Source organism: Pinus tabuliformis, chromosome 5_1, assembly GCF_031772625.1.
Source record: "Pinus tabuliformis cultivar Carrire ecotype Pingquan chromosome 5_1, CPIR1, whole genome shotgun sequence".
Classification (NCBI taxonomy): domain Eukaryota; kingdom Viridiplantae; phylum Streptophyta; class Pinopsida; order Pinales; family Pinaceae; genus Pinus; species Pinus tabuliformis.
In genome coordinates this window covers 651,557,564-651,575,367 of record NC_142305.1, presented here as the reverse complement: position 1 = coordinate 651,575,367, position 17,804 = coordinate 651,557,564, and the positions used below count along the sequence as shown (strand labels likewise).

Below are 17,804 nucleotides of genomic sequence, written 5' to 3'. Positions count from 1 at the left end.
CATGCTTGCAAACCCTCGTTCTCTCGGTTCTCCACAGCAGCCACAAATGCACAGGCCAAATGGAAAAAACTAAACTGAGTTAATAACCCTTTGCGGCTTTTTATCAACCAAAAAAATTTCACACTGATTTTTTCGATCGACTCGCGATTTAATTGGGAGTATTTCGATAAAATCGCGATTTTTTTGTTTATGAAAAAATCGCCAAAAAATCGGCCGATTTAATCCTTTCGCTAAAAAAATCGCAATTTTAGGAATAAATCCCGATTTTTCCGGGACTTTTTCCACACTGGATGAGATGCATTGACATAAGCTGAAAGATAGCTTATGAGATGGCTTAGCAATCTGACTCTTCTTATGAGAACTTTTCAATGGAAGTACTCCCCTTGTACTTGTGGTCCATTATGAATACCTCCTTAGTTAAGAGGGAGTGTTGAGAGTTGTAACTAGTTTCGACCTTCATAGTTGTATTTGGATCATGACTTGATTATTGCACTTGTCAAAAGAAAGAAAAAGAATTTTATTTAAAAGAAAATTGACTTATTAAAGCATGGGTTTCATGCTTGGGTCAATAGTCAATAGGTTAAAGCACGCATTGAGTGCTCTAGGAGTTGAGTCTTGAGTCAAGTCAAAGTCATGATGTAAAGACCCTTTAAGGGCTCATGTATCAAGAAATTTTTATTTTTATTAATATAAAATTATCTAAAAACTACCAAGAGTCAGGTTGGTTAGCCCCTAAAGTCGGCCTAGATGAGGCCCATGCACCCACATGGAAAGCTATATAAAGAGGAACATTTGTCCTCCACAAGACACACTTGAGCATCGAACATCTTGGGCAGATCTGAGGCAACATAGGAAGAGCGAAGTTCTGAAGAAGGCAACAAAGTATCTCTCTCTTTGTTTGGTTTTGGTCTACTCTTCTCTCTCTTGGCAGCCAAATTTTTCTGTGGAAAACTAGGGTTTCCACAGGTCTGAAGTTGTGCAGTAAGAAGCAACAATCTTGTTTGAATAAGAAATTCATTGTCTTGGGTGGTTGCCCTAATCTTGGTGAGTTTTCTATGGTCTATGGTCTTGGAAGTCTCGTTGAATTGATTCTATAAGAAGAAAGTTCTCCGTGTTTTCCCCCATTGAGGGGTTTTTCCTTGGCTTGGAGCCTATCTCTAGTGTCTTTGTTGTTGATTTGGGGTAGTATCGGATGTGCTCTAAGCCACGAAATTTGATGTAGAGGTTGGGGCACATGAGATTTCCAATACCCAGAAAGGGTTTGGGCAGATTCTAAATAGTTCAGGAGATATTAAAATAATTAATATTTTTAATGGAGTCCCTAAGTTTAAACTTAGGGAAAATAAAATATTAATGTGTATTAATATGAAACTGTGTTAGAATGCTCTAAAAGAAATGGATCAAGCCAGATCTAATCTTAGCCGTTGAATAGGGACTTAATCTCGGCCATTGATATGTCAACAGGAAAAGTATAAGAGGAGGCTTGAGATTCACTTGGAGAATACACCAAAGTGATCAGTCATTCTATTCTCTAGAATGGGTTTTGCTAAGAGAGATAGAATTAGTGATCAGGAGTTGCAGCTGAGGGGCATTGAGTACATAGAGACAAAGAGGCAGAGATAGTGCCAGAAGAGCAGTGCAGTAGTTGGGGAGAGTGATGCAGAGCCAGCCAGGGCTCACGCAGAGGCAATCGGGAGCTGCACAGAGCCTCAGAGAGGCCAGCATTGTTGACGTAGAGGGCCGGAAGGTTGACGCAGGGCCTCCTAAGGCTGACGTAGACCCATCCGGGGTGACACAGGACCAACGCTGGGCAGAGAGGGGCTGACGCAGTCCAGAGAGAGGCTGACGCTGGGGTTTCTGGGGCAGATTAGTGCTAAGGAGTTGACGAAAGGATTATCCGGGGTTTCAGCAAGGAGATTTGTCAAAAACTGAGAGGTATTACTGCCAAGGAAATTCTCTGTTGGGTAGGCTAGTTTCGGCACACAGATTGTACTCTGATATTACTTAATAAGAAAACCCTCAGATAGTTGCACCGGTTTTCCCACATTGGGTGTTTCCAAGGACATTGGTCCAAAAATAATGGTGTCAGATGGCATGATTGTTTCTGTTTCCTTTAGTTGTTGATCTGTAATATGTTGAGCATGCACTAGTGTTTATTTTCAGTGTTTACATTGTAAATAACTTGTTAAGTAAAATAACTAGGTAGGAATAAATCTGATAAAGTGCATGGAGGGTTTCTAACCAAGTAGACTTAGAAACTTCAACGTGGTATCAGAGCGTGATTGCAAATCACAGGAGGACTAAGGACATCAGCCGAGCAGAGCAATAGCAACAAAAAACAGCTTTCCCAAGGTGACAGAAGCTATTTCTAGCAGAGCAACAGCAAGGGAAGGGTGACATAGTGCCTGCGTCATCAAGGGTGAGCTGAGAAGAGGCAGCACAGAGGATAAGGAAGGCAAAAGGAGCCTCAAGAAGAGCCACGCAGTAGCTGGGAGGGCTGATGCAGTTGGCTAAGTAGGCTGGGTTGCTGTTGCCGAGATTGCACAGAGCCTAGGGGCCCTCACCTTCAGGTCGCTGGGGTTTAGAAGGCTATGGGAATATTGCAGAGTGGAGCTGGTGAGGTACTGTAGTTGGAACAGTACCTGACAGAGCAAGGCCAAGAGGAGCTACTACCAAGGGTTTCTAGTCGAGGAACTCGGATCAGTGGTGTGGTTGCACAAGACGATTAGAGTAGGGGGCATCTCGACAGTGACAGAAGGATTTCCAGGAGGGAAATCAGGACTCAGAGGGAGTCCAGAAGAGAACTTTCAGACGGGAAGTAGAGACTTAGAGGAGTCGAACAAAGAACTTCCAGGAGGGAAGTAGAGGGGCATTATGGCATTACACAGAGTAAGAGACCAGGATAGACTGGACGAAGCATCGAACTTTGCAATCTGGAAGGCTAGAATCTTATCCGTACTTGACAAAAATTGTGTCATGAACTTCGCCTTGAAGGTAATAGCTATCCCAGTCGACCCCAATGATAAGAACAAGTACGAGGAGGCAATGGTGAGGGCCAAGAGCATCATCCTTGACGGGGTCAAGGATCATGTAGTACCACACATAGCCGAGAAGGAAACGACATTTGAGATGTGGGAGGCTCTCAAGAAATTGTACCAGCATACTTTTGTGCAGAGAAGAATGCTACTTGAGAATCAGTTGAGGTCGTATCAGATGAAGAAGGGAGTGCCGATTGACACTTTCCTTGGAGGACTAAATGAGATCCGAGATCAGTTGACTGTTATAGAAGCAACATCAGATCAGGAGTTGATGGTGAGGAAAACCCTGATTGTTGTCTCAAAAGACTGGGAGGTATTTGTCCAGAGTATACTGGGTAGAGGGACTCTCCCAACTTGGGACGAGATGTGGGCAGCGCTTCGCCAGGAAGAGATCAGACGTCAGTCGAAGACGGGTAGCAGCAGCAAGGGGATCAAAGTCAAGCATGAGGAGGAAGATGTTGGCCTAGCATCATCTGAGGGAAAGCAGGAAAAGCGGAAGAAGAAAGATCTCTCGAAGATCAAGTGCTTCCACTGTGGGGCACTGGGTGATTATGCGACCCAGTGTCCAAGGAAGAAGAGTAAGAGAGAGTCTTCTGAGACTAAGGCAGCGCCAACACAGGCAGAGAAGGAAGTTTTGACAGACGATGATTGTGCCATGAGTGAACACGCACCACTTGAGAAGAAGTGGGGAGACATCAAGTTGTAGTCAGGCGGACTACAAGCGATGAGGGGCAGGATCCTCGAGGTACCCAGCCTCTTGGATTAGACCTTGATACAGGAGCCCCGAAGAGGAGTAGCAGGACTGGATGATGTGGGTAGAGACGGATGCAGATGGAGTGACAAAGAGAGCTACAGTGCAGGAGTCCCGAGATAGTGCGAGGCTAGCAAGCTACAATAGTGCGAAAGGCACAGGAGTGTTGCACCAGTGTAGGATGGCACAGAGAGGTGTGCAATGGTGCAAGATGCAAGGAGTTGTTGCAGCAACGCAGAGGTCAGAGAGAGAGCACTTGTCAGCGACAGAGGGAGCTTCAGCGTCAGTGGGTGTCTCTAGCCCAACAGGGAGGTCAGTTGGGAGATCAGTTACTTACTTCTCAGTAACTGAGTTGCAGTGCAGCAGTGGGCAGTGTCTAGTCAATTTAATGTCTTAAATTGCTCTACATAAATTATCAATCCGGGTATCGTAAACTGATGAAGTGTGGTGCACTATATGTGCTTAGTTAACCTTTCTCTTACTTCGTTGTTTTATAGTTTATGTTGTTTTTGAGGTTTTGTTCTTACATGCAATAATCAAATAATGAGAGAATGACTATGAGACCCAGTATCCTTGTTGCTGCAGCAAAAGGACAAGATGATTCTATCACGTCATTAGTTCATTAGAAGGCTATGTGCATCATTAATCTACAATCAACTTGAAGGCATGCAGTAATTCAAACTGTACATTAAACTTGCAAAGAAAGAGCTTGAAAGAAATAACTTGAAATGAAACTGAAAGCAAAGCATAAAAACCACTTTCTAATGGCACTAGTCACTACTCATGCTGCTGCAAAAAAATAAGAAAAACTACTTTAAAGACCAGTTATAATGTTCAACTCTTCCTAACTCTCTGCTTCCAACATATGGGATTATGTGAAACACGATTAAGAAGTAGTTAGAAATAAGTCTAAAAAGTAATCAAAATATGAAAAATCCACTTTAAAGACCAGTTATAATGTTCAACTCTTCCTAACTCTCTGCTTCCAACATATGGGATTATGTGAAACACGATTAAGAAGTAGTTAGAGATTAGTCTAAAAAGTACTCAAAGCAAGCTGTAATTTATTAATATTCTGATCTCTTAAAGATGAACAACTTATGATAAAGAGACCATCAATATGTTAGCATACAACTTGAGAAACTAAACTAGAAGTCAAGCTAGAAAAATAAAATAAAGGCAGCAACTTATGAATATGACAACTGAAAATACCATTAGAGATAAAGCAAATACAACAAAGACACACAATCCCGGGAGAAAATAACTTGCATAAATTAAAATTGCATGAATGAAAATCTAATCTACCTTACATTCTACAAAGCAATATTTACAAAATGAAATCTAATCTACTTACATCCTAATATGCTCCATGACATCTACTTCACATCTCCTTCCATGTTGAGAACATCAAAGCTTTATTCAATTTCTTCAAAAGTGCAAAGTACAACAAAGCTCTCCAAAGCTTTCAAAAGCCATGGGACTAACAAACTAAAAGGACTAAGAAAAGACTAAAGGAAAGACTAGCAAATGAAGGAGAGAGATCTCCTATTTATACAAAAAGATGAGAGCCATCTCATTAATGATAGTCCATGAATCTCTCCCTCTACCTCTAGAGTCCTAATCAAAATAGGAACTGATAAGACACATGTCTTTTTAGAGTTACAATACAATTAGGAGATGTGACACATATCCTCATGATCCCATGATTCTTTCCAACCAAATTCGAATTTGGCCTTAGAGTGCCACATGAGGGTCTTCTAGAAGCCTCCTTTCAACCTACACATGTCAACAATCTCAACCCATTTGTTAGGTATAAGCATATGCACATTATTTTCTAATGTTTAACCACAAATTCACTTAAAAGGCTTAGAAATAATAAATATTGGAAAAACATAAAGGTGGCCCAATAATAATGAAAGTGGGATGAATGTGGTGACATAGTAGTGAAATGGAGGTGATATAATGGACATAATAGTGAAAGTATAATGCAAATGAATGACATTTTCAAGACTCAACAGGCAGCACGATGCAACATGATGAGAGGAGGTGCAGTGTGGATGCAGTGCTGGGAGAAAGGAGCAACAACAACATGGACGCAGAGGGAGCTATCGTATAGATGCAGCAGTCGCTGTGGCAGAACCATGGGTAGCAATACAGGATGCAACAATGTAGAGGATGTTGGGCAGGAAGGCCTAGCATTAGCACAGGTACCGATGCTGGATGATCAGAGTAATACTAGTGAGGAATATTGTTAGAGCACAGTCCTCGCTAAGAGGGAGTGTTGATTTGGGGTAGCATTGGATGTGCTCTAAGCCATGAAATTTGGTGTAGAGGTTGGGGCACATGAGATTTTCAATACCCAGAAAGGGTTTGGGCGGATTCTAAACAGTTCAGGAGATATGAAAATAATTAATATTTTTAATGTAGTCCCTAAGTTTGAAAATAAAATATTAATGTGTATTAATATGAAATTGTGTTAGAATGGTCCAAAAGACATGGATCAAGCCATATCTAATCTTAGTTGTTGATTAGGGACTTAATCTCAGCCGTTGATATGTCAACAAGAAAAGTATAAGAGGAGGCTTGAGGGTCACTTGGAGAATACACCAGAGTGATCAGTCAATCTATTCTCTAGAGTGGGGTTTGCTAAGAGAGATAAAATTAGTGATCGAGAGTTGCAGCTAAGGGGCATTGAGTGCAAAGAGATAGAGAGGCAGAGATAGTGCCGGGAGAGCAACGCAGTAGCTGGGGAGAGTGACGCTTTGCTAGCCAGGGCTCATGCAAGGCCACGTAGAGGCAGTCGGGAGCTGCGCAGAGCCTCAGAGAGGCCAACGTTGCTGACACAGAGGGCCAGAGGGCTGACGCAGGGCCTCCTAAGGCTGATGCAGACCCATTCGGGGTGACGTAGGGCCAGCGCTGGGCAGAGAGGGGCTGGCGCAATTTAGAGAGAGGCTGACGCTGGGGTTTCTGGGGCAGATTGGTGCTGAGGAGCTGCTGGAAGGATTATCCGGGGTTTCAGCCAGGAGATTTGTCAGAAACTAAGAGGTATTACTGCCAAGGAAATTCTCTATTGGGTAGGCCAGTTTCGGCACCCAGATTGTACTATGATATTGCTTAATAAGAAAACCCTTAGATAGCTGCACTGGTTTTCCCACATTGGGTTTTTCCGAGGATATTGGTCCAAAAATAATGGTGTCATATGGCTCGACTATTTTTGTTTCCTTTAGTTGTTGATCTGTAATATGTTGAGCATGCACTAGTGTTTATTTTCAGTATTTACATTGTAAATAACTTGTTAAGTAAAGTAACAAGTAGGTAGGAATAAATCTGATAAAGTGCAAGGAGGGTTTCTAACTAAGAGACTTAGAAACTTCAACATTTGTTGTTTGTAATGTGATCTTCTTGTTTGGCATTTATCTTGATGATGATCATAACTTAAAAATTAAAGATCTAGTGTAATAAGCATCACAAGAACTTGTCAAGTTAATGATAAATCTGTTAATAAAACCCTTATGGAACATTGCCCTAGATTTCTCAACACTATTTGGTTATATGAAAGCATTGGATAAATTAGTCCTTGATGAGGAGGAGTCTTCCATGCTACAAAAACATTTGAGCAACTATACGCTTGACATTGGTACGTTTGGGAGCAATCATGTAATTAGAGACTGAGAGAATTTATCTTCTCTTGAGTGGTGGAACATGCATGGAGGTGCTACGCCACTTCTACAAACTTTGGCATTGTGGGTGCTATCATAGGTGGTAAACACTTCTTCTATAGAGAGGTGCTGGAGCTCTTATTCTTTCATCCACAGTGTTGAAAGGAACAAGTTAAATTTAGATTGGGCAGAGGGTGTGATTTATGTTCACTACAACTTGGGATTGTTGTCCCATTATTGTGACAATGCAAAGACTAATAAAGACCTTAAGCTTTGGGACAAAAATCCTGAGGAGGCCAATTTGGAGGATGGAGTGTTGCGATTAGAGCAATTGGGGGATTCTCTTATCTGAGATGATGATGATTGAGTTAATATGCCACCCCCATCCGGTCCCATGGTTCTCAAGTTCCGTGCTTCAAACACCAACAACAAAGGCTTCATCTTCATCAGTTCCACTGCCACAACTTCCACAACCACCATCTTCTTCATTGCCACCATCTTCTTCATTGCCACTACATGGAGGCTCGCGTACTGTTTGTGGTGAAAGGAGAGATTAGTAGATTTATTCACAATTTACTACTTTTGTCATAGATTAGCTTGTAGTCTCGTTGTGAATTTGAAGTTTTTTTCCTTACTCTTCCTAGTTCAGTGTGTACTTGAGTCTTGGTGGTGGCCAAGTGGCCTATTTTGTAAACATTATTAATTGAATTTTGGACATGACTCATGTTGACAGTTGCTCACTTGCTAGATAAGTTATTTGAATGTTTAATGATTTTATCTTCTAAATGTTTTATGTTTTATGATATGCTTAAAAATTTGATGTATGTTTGTAATTGCTAAAATCTAGATGGTTGATGGTCGAATAATTAATCATTGGTGTACAATGGATGCCATATCTATCTTGATTTATGTACAAATATGCATGTTTTCATATCTTCTACAACTAATTTGGTACTTTGGATGTTTTTTATAATATAAATGGAAATATATATATATATATATATATATATATATATATATATATATATATATATATATATATATATATAGTAGACGCTTCTGATACGCTTTGCTTCCTATATATTTGGAAAATGACGCTTCTGACGCTTTGCTTCCAAAAAATGTCCCCGCTTCATGCAACATTGGTATGGGTCTTTCCTCAATGGCCATGTGGGATTGGTGTTTAGAATGGGTGTGGCATATGCTTCTCTCCTACTATTACAAGAATCTTCCAATTGCGGGCAAGTTGACTATGGTCGGCAATATTTTGTAGGCGTCTCATATCTATTATGTCCTCTTGTCTTTCTTGTAGGGATTAGTTTCATTAGTTGGAGCAATTCTTGCACTCTTTGATTAGTTGTGACAAATAAGGTGGGGTACAAGGTTTACCTATGGTTCCTTGGAATGTTTGTACCATGCCCAAGGACAAGGGTGATCTTGGATTGATTGATGTGGCAGCTCAAGGGAGAATTCTAGTAGCTAAGTGGATGCTTTGGTGTTTGCAGGGGAGATTTTCTTGGTAGGTTCTTTTGAGGCATCAATTGCTCTTAGCACAAGATGTTGGAAAGATCCTTCATTTTTAAAAGTATCTGGTTAGCATGGAGGAAGGTAGCCGCTTTGGTAAGGTGGTAGTCATTTTTAAAAGTATCTGGTTAGCATGGAGAAAGGTAGTTGCTTTGGTACAGTGGTAGATGTTAGGCAGTTGAGCTGGGTGGGATTGGTTAGAAGGCCAATTTAGAGTTGGAGTGTGTAGGGTGCTTTTGTTGCTGATCTCCTTTGTTTTCAATCACATTTTTTTTTGTAAGTAAAGGTAGTGCCATTCTTTTCTATTTATGCTAAACAGGGAAACCATATACATCGTTCTGGTGGCCTCAACCTGCCCCGAAGGGAAACCAGATCTGTTGGCCACCTTAATTTGCTATAAGCGTTCCAAAAACAAAACTTGACAAGTCTTTCCATATTGGCTATATGCACTATACAACTGAAAATACTTATTAAACTACTAGTTCGCATGTAACTGTAAAAGGAGAAATTCAAAACAGCTCCCGCAGATCCTCCAGAAGCTCATTCCTTCCTGATTCCTGTGTGCTGGTCCGTATCCATGGGAATATTCATCTGATCTACCTGGCTAGGGCCACTTCCAGCCATCCTGGACAGTAATTGAGACATCTCCTCTAACTTGTTATTCTGATTAATCATGATGACTTGGAAATTCTTCATTTCCTTCTGCAAGTTTGGCACCCCATTGGCAAGCTCCGCCATTTCCTTTGCAACTTGTTCAAGAGCTTTTGCCAGCAGGCGTTTTAGGACCCAGTAAATATGCAGAGACTGTCTGTACAGGGTCAACCTTCCCCTTGTGTTGCCAGGATCTGTAACCATTTTTGCCCATTCTTCTGTCTTTGAACCTGAATGGTCGCTTCTGCGGACCTGCCATCTTGGTTCCCCTGCCTTGGGCGTCCCCAGCCTCCTTGACCTCTTCCCTGGCCCGGACGCACCATCCCTTGTTCTGCCTTCACCTGTAGACATTCATCAATCACAAGTGCTAATTTTTTGAGATTCTCATCATCATCTTCGCTTGCCGGATTGCCTTTGGTTATTCCTCTAATCCTGCTGCAATCCCCTTTGTTCCTTTGAATCTGGCATTGCTCGCCCTTCTCCGGATACAAAAGGTCTATTATGCCCTCTGTCATGCGGACTAGATGCTGGGATATTGGCATGATTTTCAGGTCTCTCTTACCAGGCTTCATCTCCTCTCCTGACTGGGGGTACTTCTCTCGGTTTTCCTCGTAATTTCTCCGGCTGTATTCACTATTACAGCTGCCCTTTTTATCCAGATTCCCCACCTAGTGCAATTCCTTATAACCTTCTCCGTGAATTACAGAGGGGTGCTCATATTTTTCATCATCCCGGGCTTCACATTGGCTAAACATATCCATTCTATCTATTGAGCTATATGGTAAGGGGACATAGTTCATAGAATTCACATACCCGAAGATGCTGATCTCCCTGTTGTTGACTCCTGGGTGTAGCTCGTTTAGCTCCTCCTTCTCCCCGTTTAGAATGAACTTATCTCTACTTACCGCTATCTTCATATAATGGCTCTTCATTACCTTATTTGCTCTGCCACTACTGCCACCACTCCTGCTACTCATCTGCAATCCACCACCTCCACTCCGGTTTCTTGAAGCTTGAGCTGTCCCATTAATCATTGTTTTTGTTGGAAGGGCTGCCTCTTCCCTAGAGTCACATCCAGCTTCCCTCCCTTTGTAATGATTACTCCTGTCGTTCTTACCTACCCTGCTCCTCATCCCAATTGGGAGTTTGTTTTCAATCACATTGATTTAGTAAGAATTTTTATTTTTATTTCTTCTAGTTTGTGGAGGGATCTGTCAGATGCCAGTTCTCTTTTCTATAAGGACTAGTGCATCATAGTTTGTAAGTATGCTCTATGTTCTTCTGGTCGTCTTGTTATTATAGAGATTATTGGTCTTGTCCCATAGGAAGATCTTTTCAAAATGAATATAGATATTCTAGGGCCCTTTTGTTGTGATTGGGAATGTAGTTTTGGTGCCTTTTGGTTAGTTATGATTCTTGTACATTATATTCCATTTTTTATTTGTGCCATTAACCTGGGCCAGTGCTTAGTGCATGGTGGGTGTCTTTTGATGCTGAGAATCATTGGATTTCGAGGTTATATAGTGTGTTGTTGATGAGGGTGTCCTACAAGCTTCGAGTATTTGCTTTGTTGGTGATTTACCAGGGCCTTCCTTCCAAGGCTTCCATGGCTAAGAGTGACTTCTTAGATGGGCTTTGCCCTACTTTGTCAGGGAGGAAATGCTGAACCCTTTAATTTGGATTCTCCTTTGGTTAGATAGTGTTGGGAGCATGTTCAGGCTGATTTGTTTGCTATTCTTCAGCGCCATATTCTTTACTGTGAAATGTTGTCGAGTGACTGCAGATTTTTGTTCTGTTCTTCTTCCAGTAGTATTTGGCAGAGCTTGAGAATTTTTGGTCTGCTTGTTCATTGGAAGTTGCGATGCAAATATGCTTTTAAGAACGAGGTTAACCTTTTGTCTGCCTTCTGCCTTTTGTGGACAGAAGATGTGTGTATCCAGTCGCTGTCAAAAGGTTTTGTTGGTCTAAGATGCCATGTTAGACAATGGTGTTTGTGATTATTCAGATATTATCATTGTGCTTGTTGCTTTAAGGAAGAGAATGTAAATTCCATTGTATATACCCTTCTGCCTTTTGTTTTCTCTTTACGCAAATATTTTTTGTAAATATAAGAAGTTAAAAAAAAGTATGATCTCTATATAACTTGATTTTCTTGGTGCACTTTGGATCCTTGCCCATTTTGTTATTATGGGTTTCCTACGAGTTGACTATATATTATTTTGGCACTTCCCATATACTCTTTTATGTTTGTTCTTATGTAGGTCTCTCATATATGCTTTAGCGCTCCCAGTGATCCCACTGGCTGTCTTTGGCCACTGGTGGACATTTGTCATTAATGTAATTAAATTAACATGCAAAATAAGTTCATGTTCTAACTTGAATTCTTGCTTATTGTCTATCAACAGCCACACCTGTATACACTTGTAGTTATACTGAAAGATCCATCTGGAAATATTATAGATTGTGAAGCTTGCCAAGTTGGCATCCGGCAAATATCTAGAAGGCCAAAAGAGCTACTTGTCAATGGAAAACCTATTCTCATATATGGAGTCAACCGACATGAACATCATCCACGTGTGGGGAAAACAAATATAGAATCTTGCATGATTAAGGTAATTTTAATTTTGCTTTTCTGGATTTGATACCTTTTCTTCAGGAATAATACACATGTTTGCTTTCTGATCCTTGAGTACGTGTTTGTTAATAACTTAATTATAACACCAATACTTTACACTCAGTACTTTAGCTCTTACTGCTCTTGATATTGCATGCACTTGTTTCAAACAGTAATCAGAAAGAAAGTATTATCTCTCCCTTTTGTGTTTACAGGATCTGGTGGTAATGAAGCAGCACAACATTAATGCTGTAAGAAACAGCCATTACCCTCAGCATCCACGTTGGTATGAGCTATGTGACTTGTTTGGTATGTATGTGATAGATGAAGCGAACATAGAAACACATGGGTTTGATGCTTCTTTCCCAGTTAACCAAAGAAGACATCCAACATCAGAGCCCATGTGGGCATCTTCGATGCTGGACCGTGTTGTAAATATGGTGGAGAGAGACAAAAACCATTCATGCATAATTTTGTGGTCACTGGGAAATGAATCTGGATATGGGCCTAATCACTCCGCTTCAGCCGGTTATCACAAACAGCCATTTCTTCATGCTTCTTTTGTTGAAACTGAATAGTTTATAGGGAGATATGATGATCATTGTAGAAGCTTGGTGGGGTTGCATGGTAGTAATTTTGTTTTATTTTGAATCAGGTTGGCTGCGTGAAAGGGATTCCACCAGACCACTACATTATGAAGGAGGTGGGGCTAGAACCACAGTAACAGATATTGTATGCCCCATGTATATGCGTGTCTGGAACATAGTGGAGATTGCAAAAGATCCTACTGAGAGCAGACCTCTCATTCTTTGCGAGTATGTCCTCTGATTCTCTTTATTGTGGGATGACATGATTTGAAGGAAATGATGTTGATTCTGCTGCTTAACATCAAATGTTGATTTTGCAATTTGAATTTCTATTGGATGAGTGATTTGCATCCAGAAATTTTAATCACCAGCAATATTGGTATACAGATATTCACATGCAATGGGAAACAGTAACGGGAACATTCATAAATATTGGGAAGCCATTGATAGCACACCAGGTCTGCAGGGAGGCTTTATATGGGAGTGGTTGGATCAGGTAGCTTTGCTTTCATTGTTCAATGATATTTCAATGTTTTGAAAAATGTTTGGAGACATGGGTAGGATGGTCCATGCCACTGTCCACTTTTTTATTTTCAACTCAGATCCTTGATAGTGGCTGCTTAGTGGGATCCATCATGATCATCACATATAGGAATTAAAGTAGGGAAATTATTAATGGCTAATATTTGCCACTCGGCTATTTTCTATCTATATCAATGAAAATTAATGGCTGAAATGAAGATTTTCCTTGATGCATATAAAATTGATTTAGTTTATTTACAGAAATGAGCTATTTCTGTAAAGGATATTAAAAAGACTCAAGCAAAATGGAATTGTTTTAGAGAGATTTACTACATTTATGTGATAGATATTCAATGCTAATTGTGATTTGACCAATGCTGTTGGGAGTTGGGGTGCCAAGCACCAATTTCCAAAGGACTCCAGGGGTGAAGTGTTTTGAGAGTGTTCTTAATATAACGCAGTTCAATATGTTTAGACACATATATATTCAAAAGAAACACACAGAGTGGCAAATTAGTTGCAGAGAATATGGAAACATAGTTTTAACTTTTTTGTAATAGATTAATGATAATCATTATAACATCAACCATTTTATACACAAATAATATCAACAATCTTGCAATTATAACTTATAGCATTGTCATCAAATGATTGACCATAACATCAACCTGTTGCCACAAAATGTAGCAGGCCTTGGAGAGGGGTGCCCTACGAGGCTAACACTAGATCAAGATACAACAATGGGGTAGTGGCCCACTGTCACCATAGTGAAAACCCCCTGCTCTTTATGGATTTTCACTGATGGTGTAAAGCCCATAACAGCAATAAAGCCCTAATTTATCATTCTTAAGGAATTGAACCTTTAAATTTATGAGACAAGCAGACATTCTTTGAAATTTGACAAATCATCAACAAATACTTGTAAATTTTGTTTGGAGTCATCTTGAAGTCGAACTTCTGTCTGACGATGTTTTTGGTGGCTGTTGTTCCCACTTTCGTTATCTAAATGACCAAAACCTCCCAGACAAACTGGGCACGACTTCGGTACCCAGTGTCAAAGTACTTCACAAATGAGGTACTTTGTCCCCGTTTCCAAAAACTCAAGAATAATTGAGGCTTCTCTCAATCTGTAGCTTTCTCAGTGATTTCCTCTTTCCTGCACTACCTGCACTTCTTTTCCTTTGTCAAAATTTTTTTCGCTGTCTCAATAGTACTCCTTCCTTTTATTTCCCCGGTCCACCGCTTTTCTTCCTCCTTGTTACGTGGAGCCCTGCATGCTATAGATTTGATCAAATCTTTTTATCCATATTTGATTTATGATTCTGCCTTTAATAATTTTTAATTGAGCTGGTTCATCCTTTTAGAGGATAGATTTTATATATGTAGTTTTTTATTATTTTTATTAATATTAACTTTATTCAAATATTAAATTAATTTAATTTAATTTATAATTTTAATTAAATTGTTTTATTATTTTATTTATTTAAACAATTGTAACATAATTTATATTTTCCTTTGATTAAGGATTTATCATTTGTATATGTAAGGGTGGTATACCTACTAAATACCCAACTTAATATATTTTCATTATATTTTGATAAGTTAGAATTTACTTTGATGATTGATTTATTAACTTAAGTTTAGATATTTTTCCATATTAGTTTATATGTATATTATTGCAATACGTGCGGGTCATGCATATGTAGCTATCATATGGATGTCCCATATGTATGTTAATATTCTCATTCTGTTTGTAATTGTAGGTGGGCCATTATAGATGTGAGGATTCCTGGGACGTGAGAAAGTCACCTAATAGATATCCTAGGGTTAGGGTACTGTTGACCACACTTGTGTCAGCAGTCCAAGAAGTAGGGTACAAAGCAGTGGATCAAATTTTTTCAAATCATTGTCATCATTCAGCGTAATTTTTATCATTGTAAACTCAATTTCTACTTTTGTATTGTAAATGATTCTAGTGTGACTATTAAGCCATGTAACAACACCTAGGTAAGCCTATGATTTTTGTCAAAGGGTTTCACTCTAGGGAGTTTTTAGCCTCCCTGAATTATGTGTATTTGTAAGCATGGATAATCGACAAAGTTTTTCTCCTAGATATACCCCAAAGCTAGGGTAGAATTTGTTGACAAGGTCCTAGGTGAGTCCTAGTGTTTATCAAGTTTGTATTTTTCATAATAGATCATGTGTCTTGTCATAGAATTGGGTTGTAATATCCCCAATTTTGTGAGCATGGGAGTCACTAAGGAATTTTGCCCATTTTAGTAATATTAATTAGAAAAAGGGGCAAATATTATTGGATAAAAGTAGCTAGTATTATTTTATTGGAAAATAGTGTCAAAATATTATTTTATTAAATGGTGGCTAAAGTAACTTAGTGGAAAATGGCCCCCACCAATAAAATAATATTAAAAAAGGAGTCTAGAGGCATGAGGAGAAATTATAAAAGGAGGATCGACTCATTTTGTGGATTATCTTTTGACTATTACACTTCATATTACATCTTATCTTGGAGTTGTTTAGCACAAGAAGATAAGTGTTGTTTAGCACAGGAGTTCCAAGTGGAATTCCACCCTTATTTCGGAGAACGTCAAGTGTGTCCCTAGTGAGGAAATTTCGAGAGTCCAATTCAGGATTTCCATAGAGATTTGTTGCAGGTGTTTACCCAGTTGTGTGCACTTCCTAGGTGCATAGGCAGTTTGTGGAGCACAAATTTCTTCATCTAGAATGAGTCGGGAGATCCGGTGATTTGCAGAGAGGTTTCTTACCTTGAGACCGAAATTTTGTTAGTGTTTGGCAGGGAAGAAGTCTTGGCCATTTGGTAGGCCGAATTTCTCCATTCTGTTTGTGCGCAGATCTCACTAGAGAAAGCTTGTGCAGGCGAAGAGGGAAACTAATTTCCAGAGGAGATTGACCGAAGGAGAAGGTAGATTTCAGAGTGGATTTTGTGTGGAATTTTGGCATTACAACAGAGGATTTGGGAGTTTTTGGAGCATTATTTCTCAACAGTGTGTGTAGCTAGCGAGAGGGCCACTCACACTATTTGGTGGGCTCTCTCATCACTTGGAATCAACCCAAACCTTTTCTGGGTTTTTGTGGGTATTTGGAGAGGAGTCTGTGGCTGCATTTTCAGCATGTTCTGGGCAATATTCAAGCCAGAAATCCACTTTATTTCAGCAGTGTGTTTTACCACTCAACTGGCAATTTGCACCACTTTGTGGGTTTCTCGGAGAGTTGGTTTGGGGCCAATCCCTTTTTGGGTTTTGTTGGCCTTGTTAAGAAAGTTCATCAACTAATTTCTTATAATTTTCTAAGCAATTCTGAGGGAATATTTTCCATTTCCTACTTGGCAGCGGCAACAAAAGTTTATTAGGTTATCGCAAAAATTGGGGAGGAGCTTCTACAACACTTGGGCTTCATTATTATTACCTGATTTTTTCCTTGCTTGCTTGTAGCCAACCCAACTTCTACTATTTACCATCTATTGTACTATTAATAAAACGGCTCAGAGCTTGGTTCATATTTCTTGTGTTCAATTCATGTGCTTACATGTTTTTGAGATTGCAATTTATAGTTAGTTGATAGCCTTTGTTATGTGAAAATTCCTAATCCTCAAGGAACCACTACTGCAACAAATCGGAATCTACTTCACCTACTTGATTTTTAAATTACATTCATTAGGTTATTCTTCTAAATACTGAAGCAAATTACTTTTGCAGCCTACACTAATTAAATATTTGATCTCATGAAACAGAAAACAGAGCAAAGAACAAGATATAGGAGACACTTATTTTTGGACACAATAGTCCCCGGAAAAACCCAATGCGGGAAAACTAGTTTAGCAGTTCTAAGGGTTTATTATTATGCAGGAGAAATATTTGAATACAAATCTAGGATGCTCATCTAGAAATCCTTTACAGAGAAAATGTTGGCGTAAAATCTGAGTGAGGTTTACCTCACTTCACTCGAGAGAATTCTGGCTGATCCAGCAACAAGACTTCCTAACCCCGACTTCTTCTGTGTTGGCCCTGCGTCAGCCTTTCAAGCTATGCGTCAGTCCTGTGTGACAGACAACTTTTCTGCTCTGCGCTGGCCCTTCTGGCTTTGCGTCAAGGCTGCATGGGCCCAGATTGGCCCAACGTCAACTTTCTTCGCCACTGTGCTGCCTCTCTACAAGCTATCTCCACCTCTCTGTCAGTATTCTCGGGAAAGTCCTCCCAGATTCTCACTGCCCCTTTATTGTTGAATGATTACTTGGTTCGAATTTCTCAGCTTCCTAGCCCCAAAAATCGAACTCCAGATTAATTTGTTTTCTTCGTGTGTGTTTCCAAATGAACCCCAAACCTCCATTTTATATTTTTCCTGTTGAGTCTTCAGTGACTGAGATTAAGTCTCTAATCAACGACTAAGATTAAAACATGATTTGATCTGCCTTCTAGATCA

The 17,804-nt window shown here is 39.8% G+C and overlaps 1 protein-coding gene across 1 annotated transcript in view; it reads left to right on the top strand.

Moving 5' to 3' along the window:
• Positions 1-17,804, top strand: part of LOC149166679 (glycoside hydrolase family 2 protein) — a 471,778-nt gene that overhangs the window by 316,550 nt on the left and 137,424 nt on the right. The window contains 4 exon segments of the mRNA XM_089432736.1: positions 12,029-12,235; positions 12,453-12,765; positions 12,893-13,052; positions 13,212-13,320. Of these exon segments, the coding sequence (XP_089288862.1) occupies positions 12,029-12,235; positions 12,453-12,765; positions 12,893-13,052; positions 13,212-13,320 (789 nt within the window).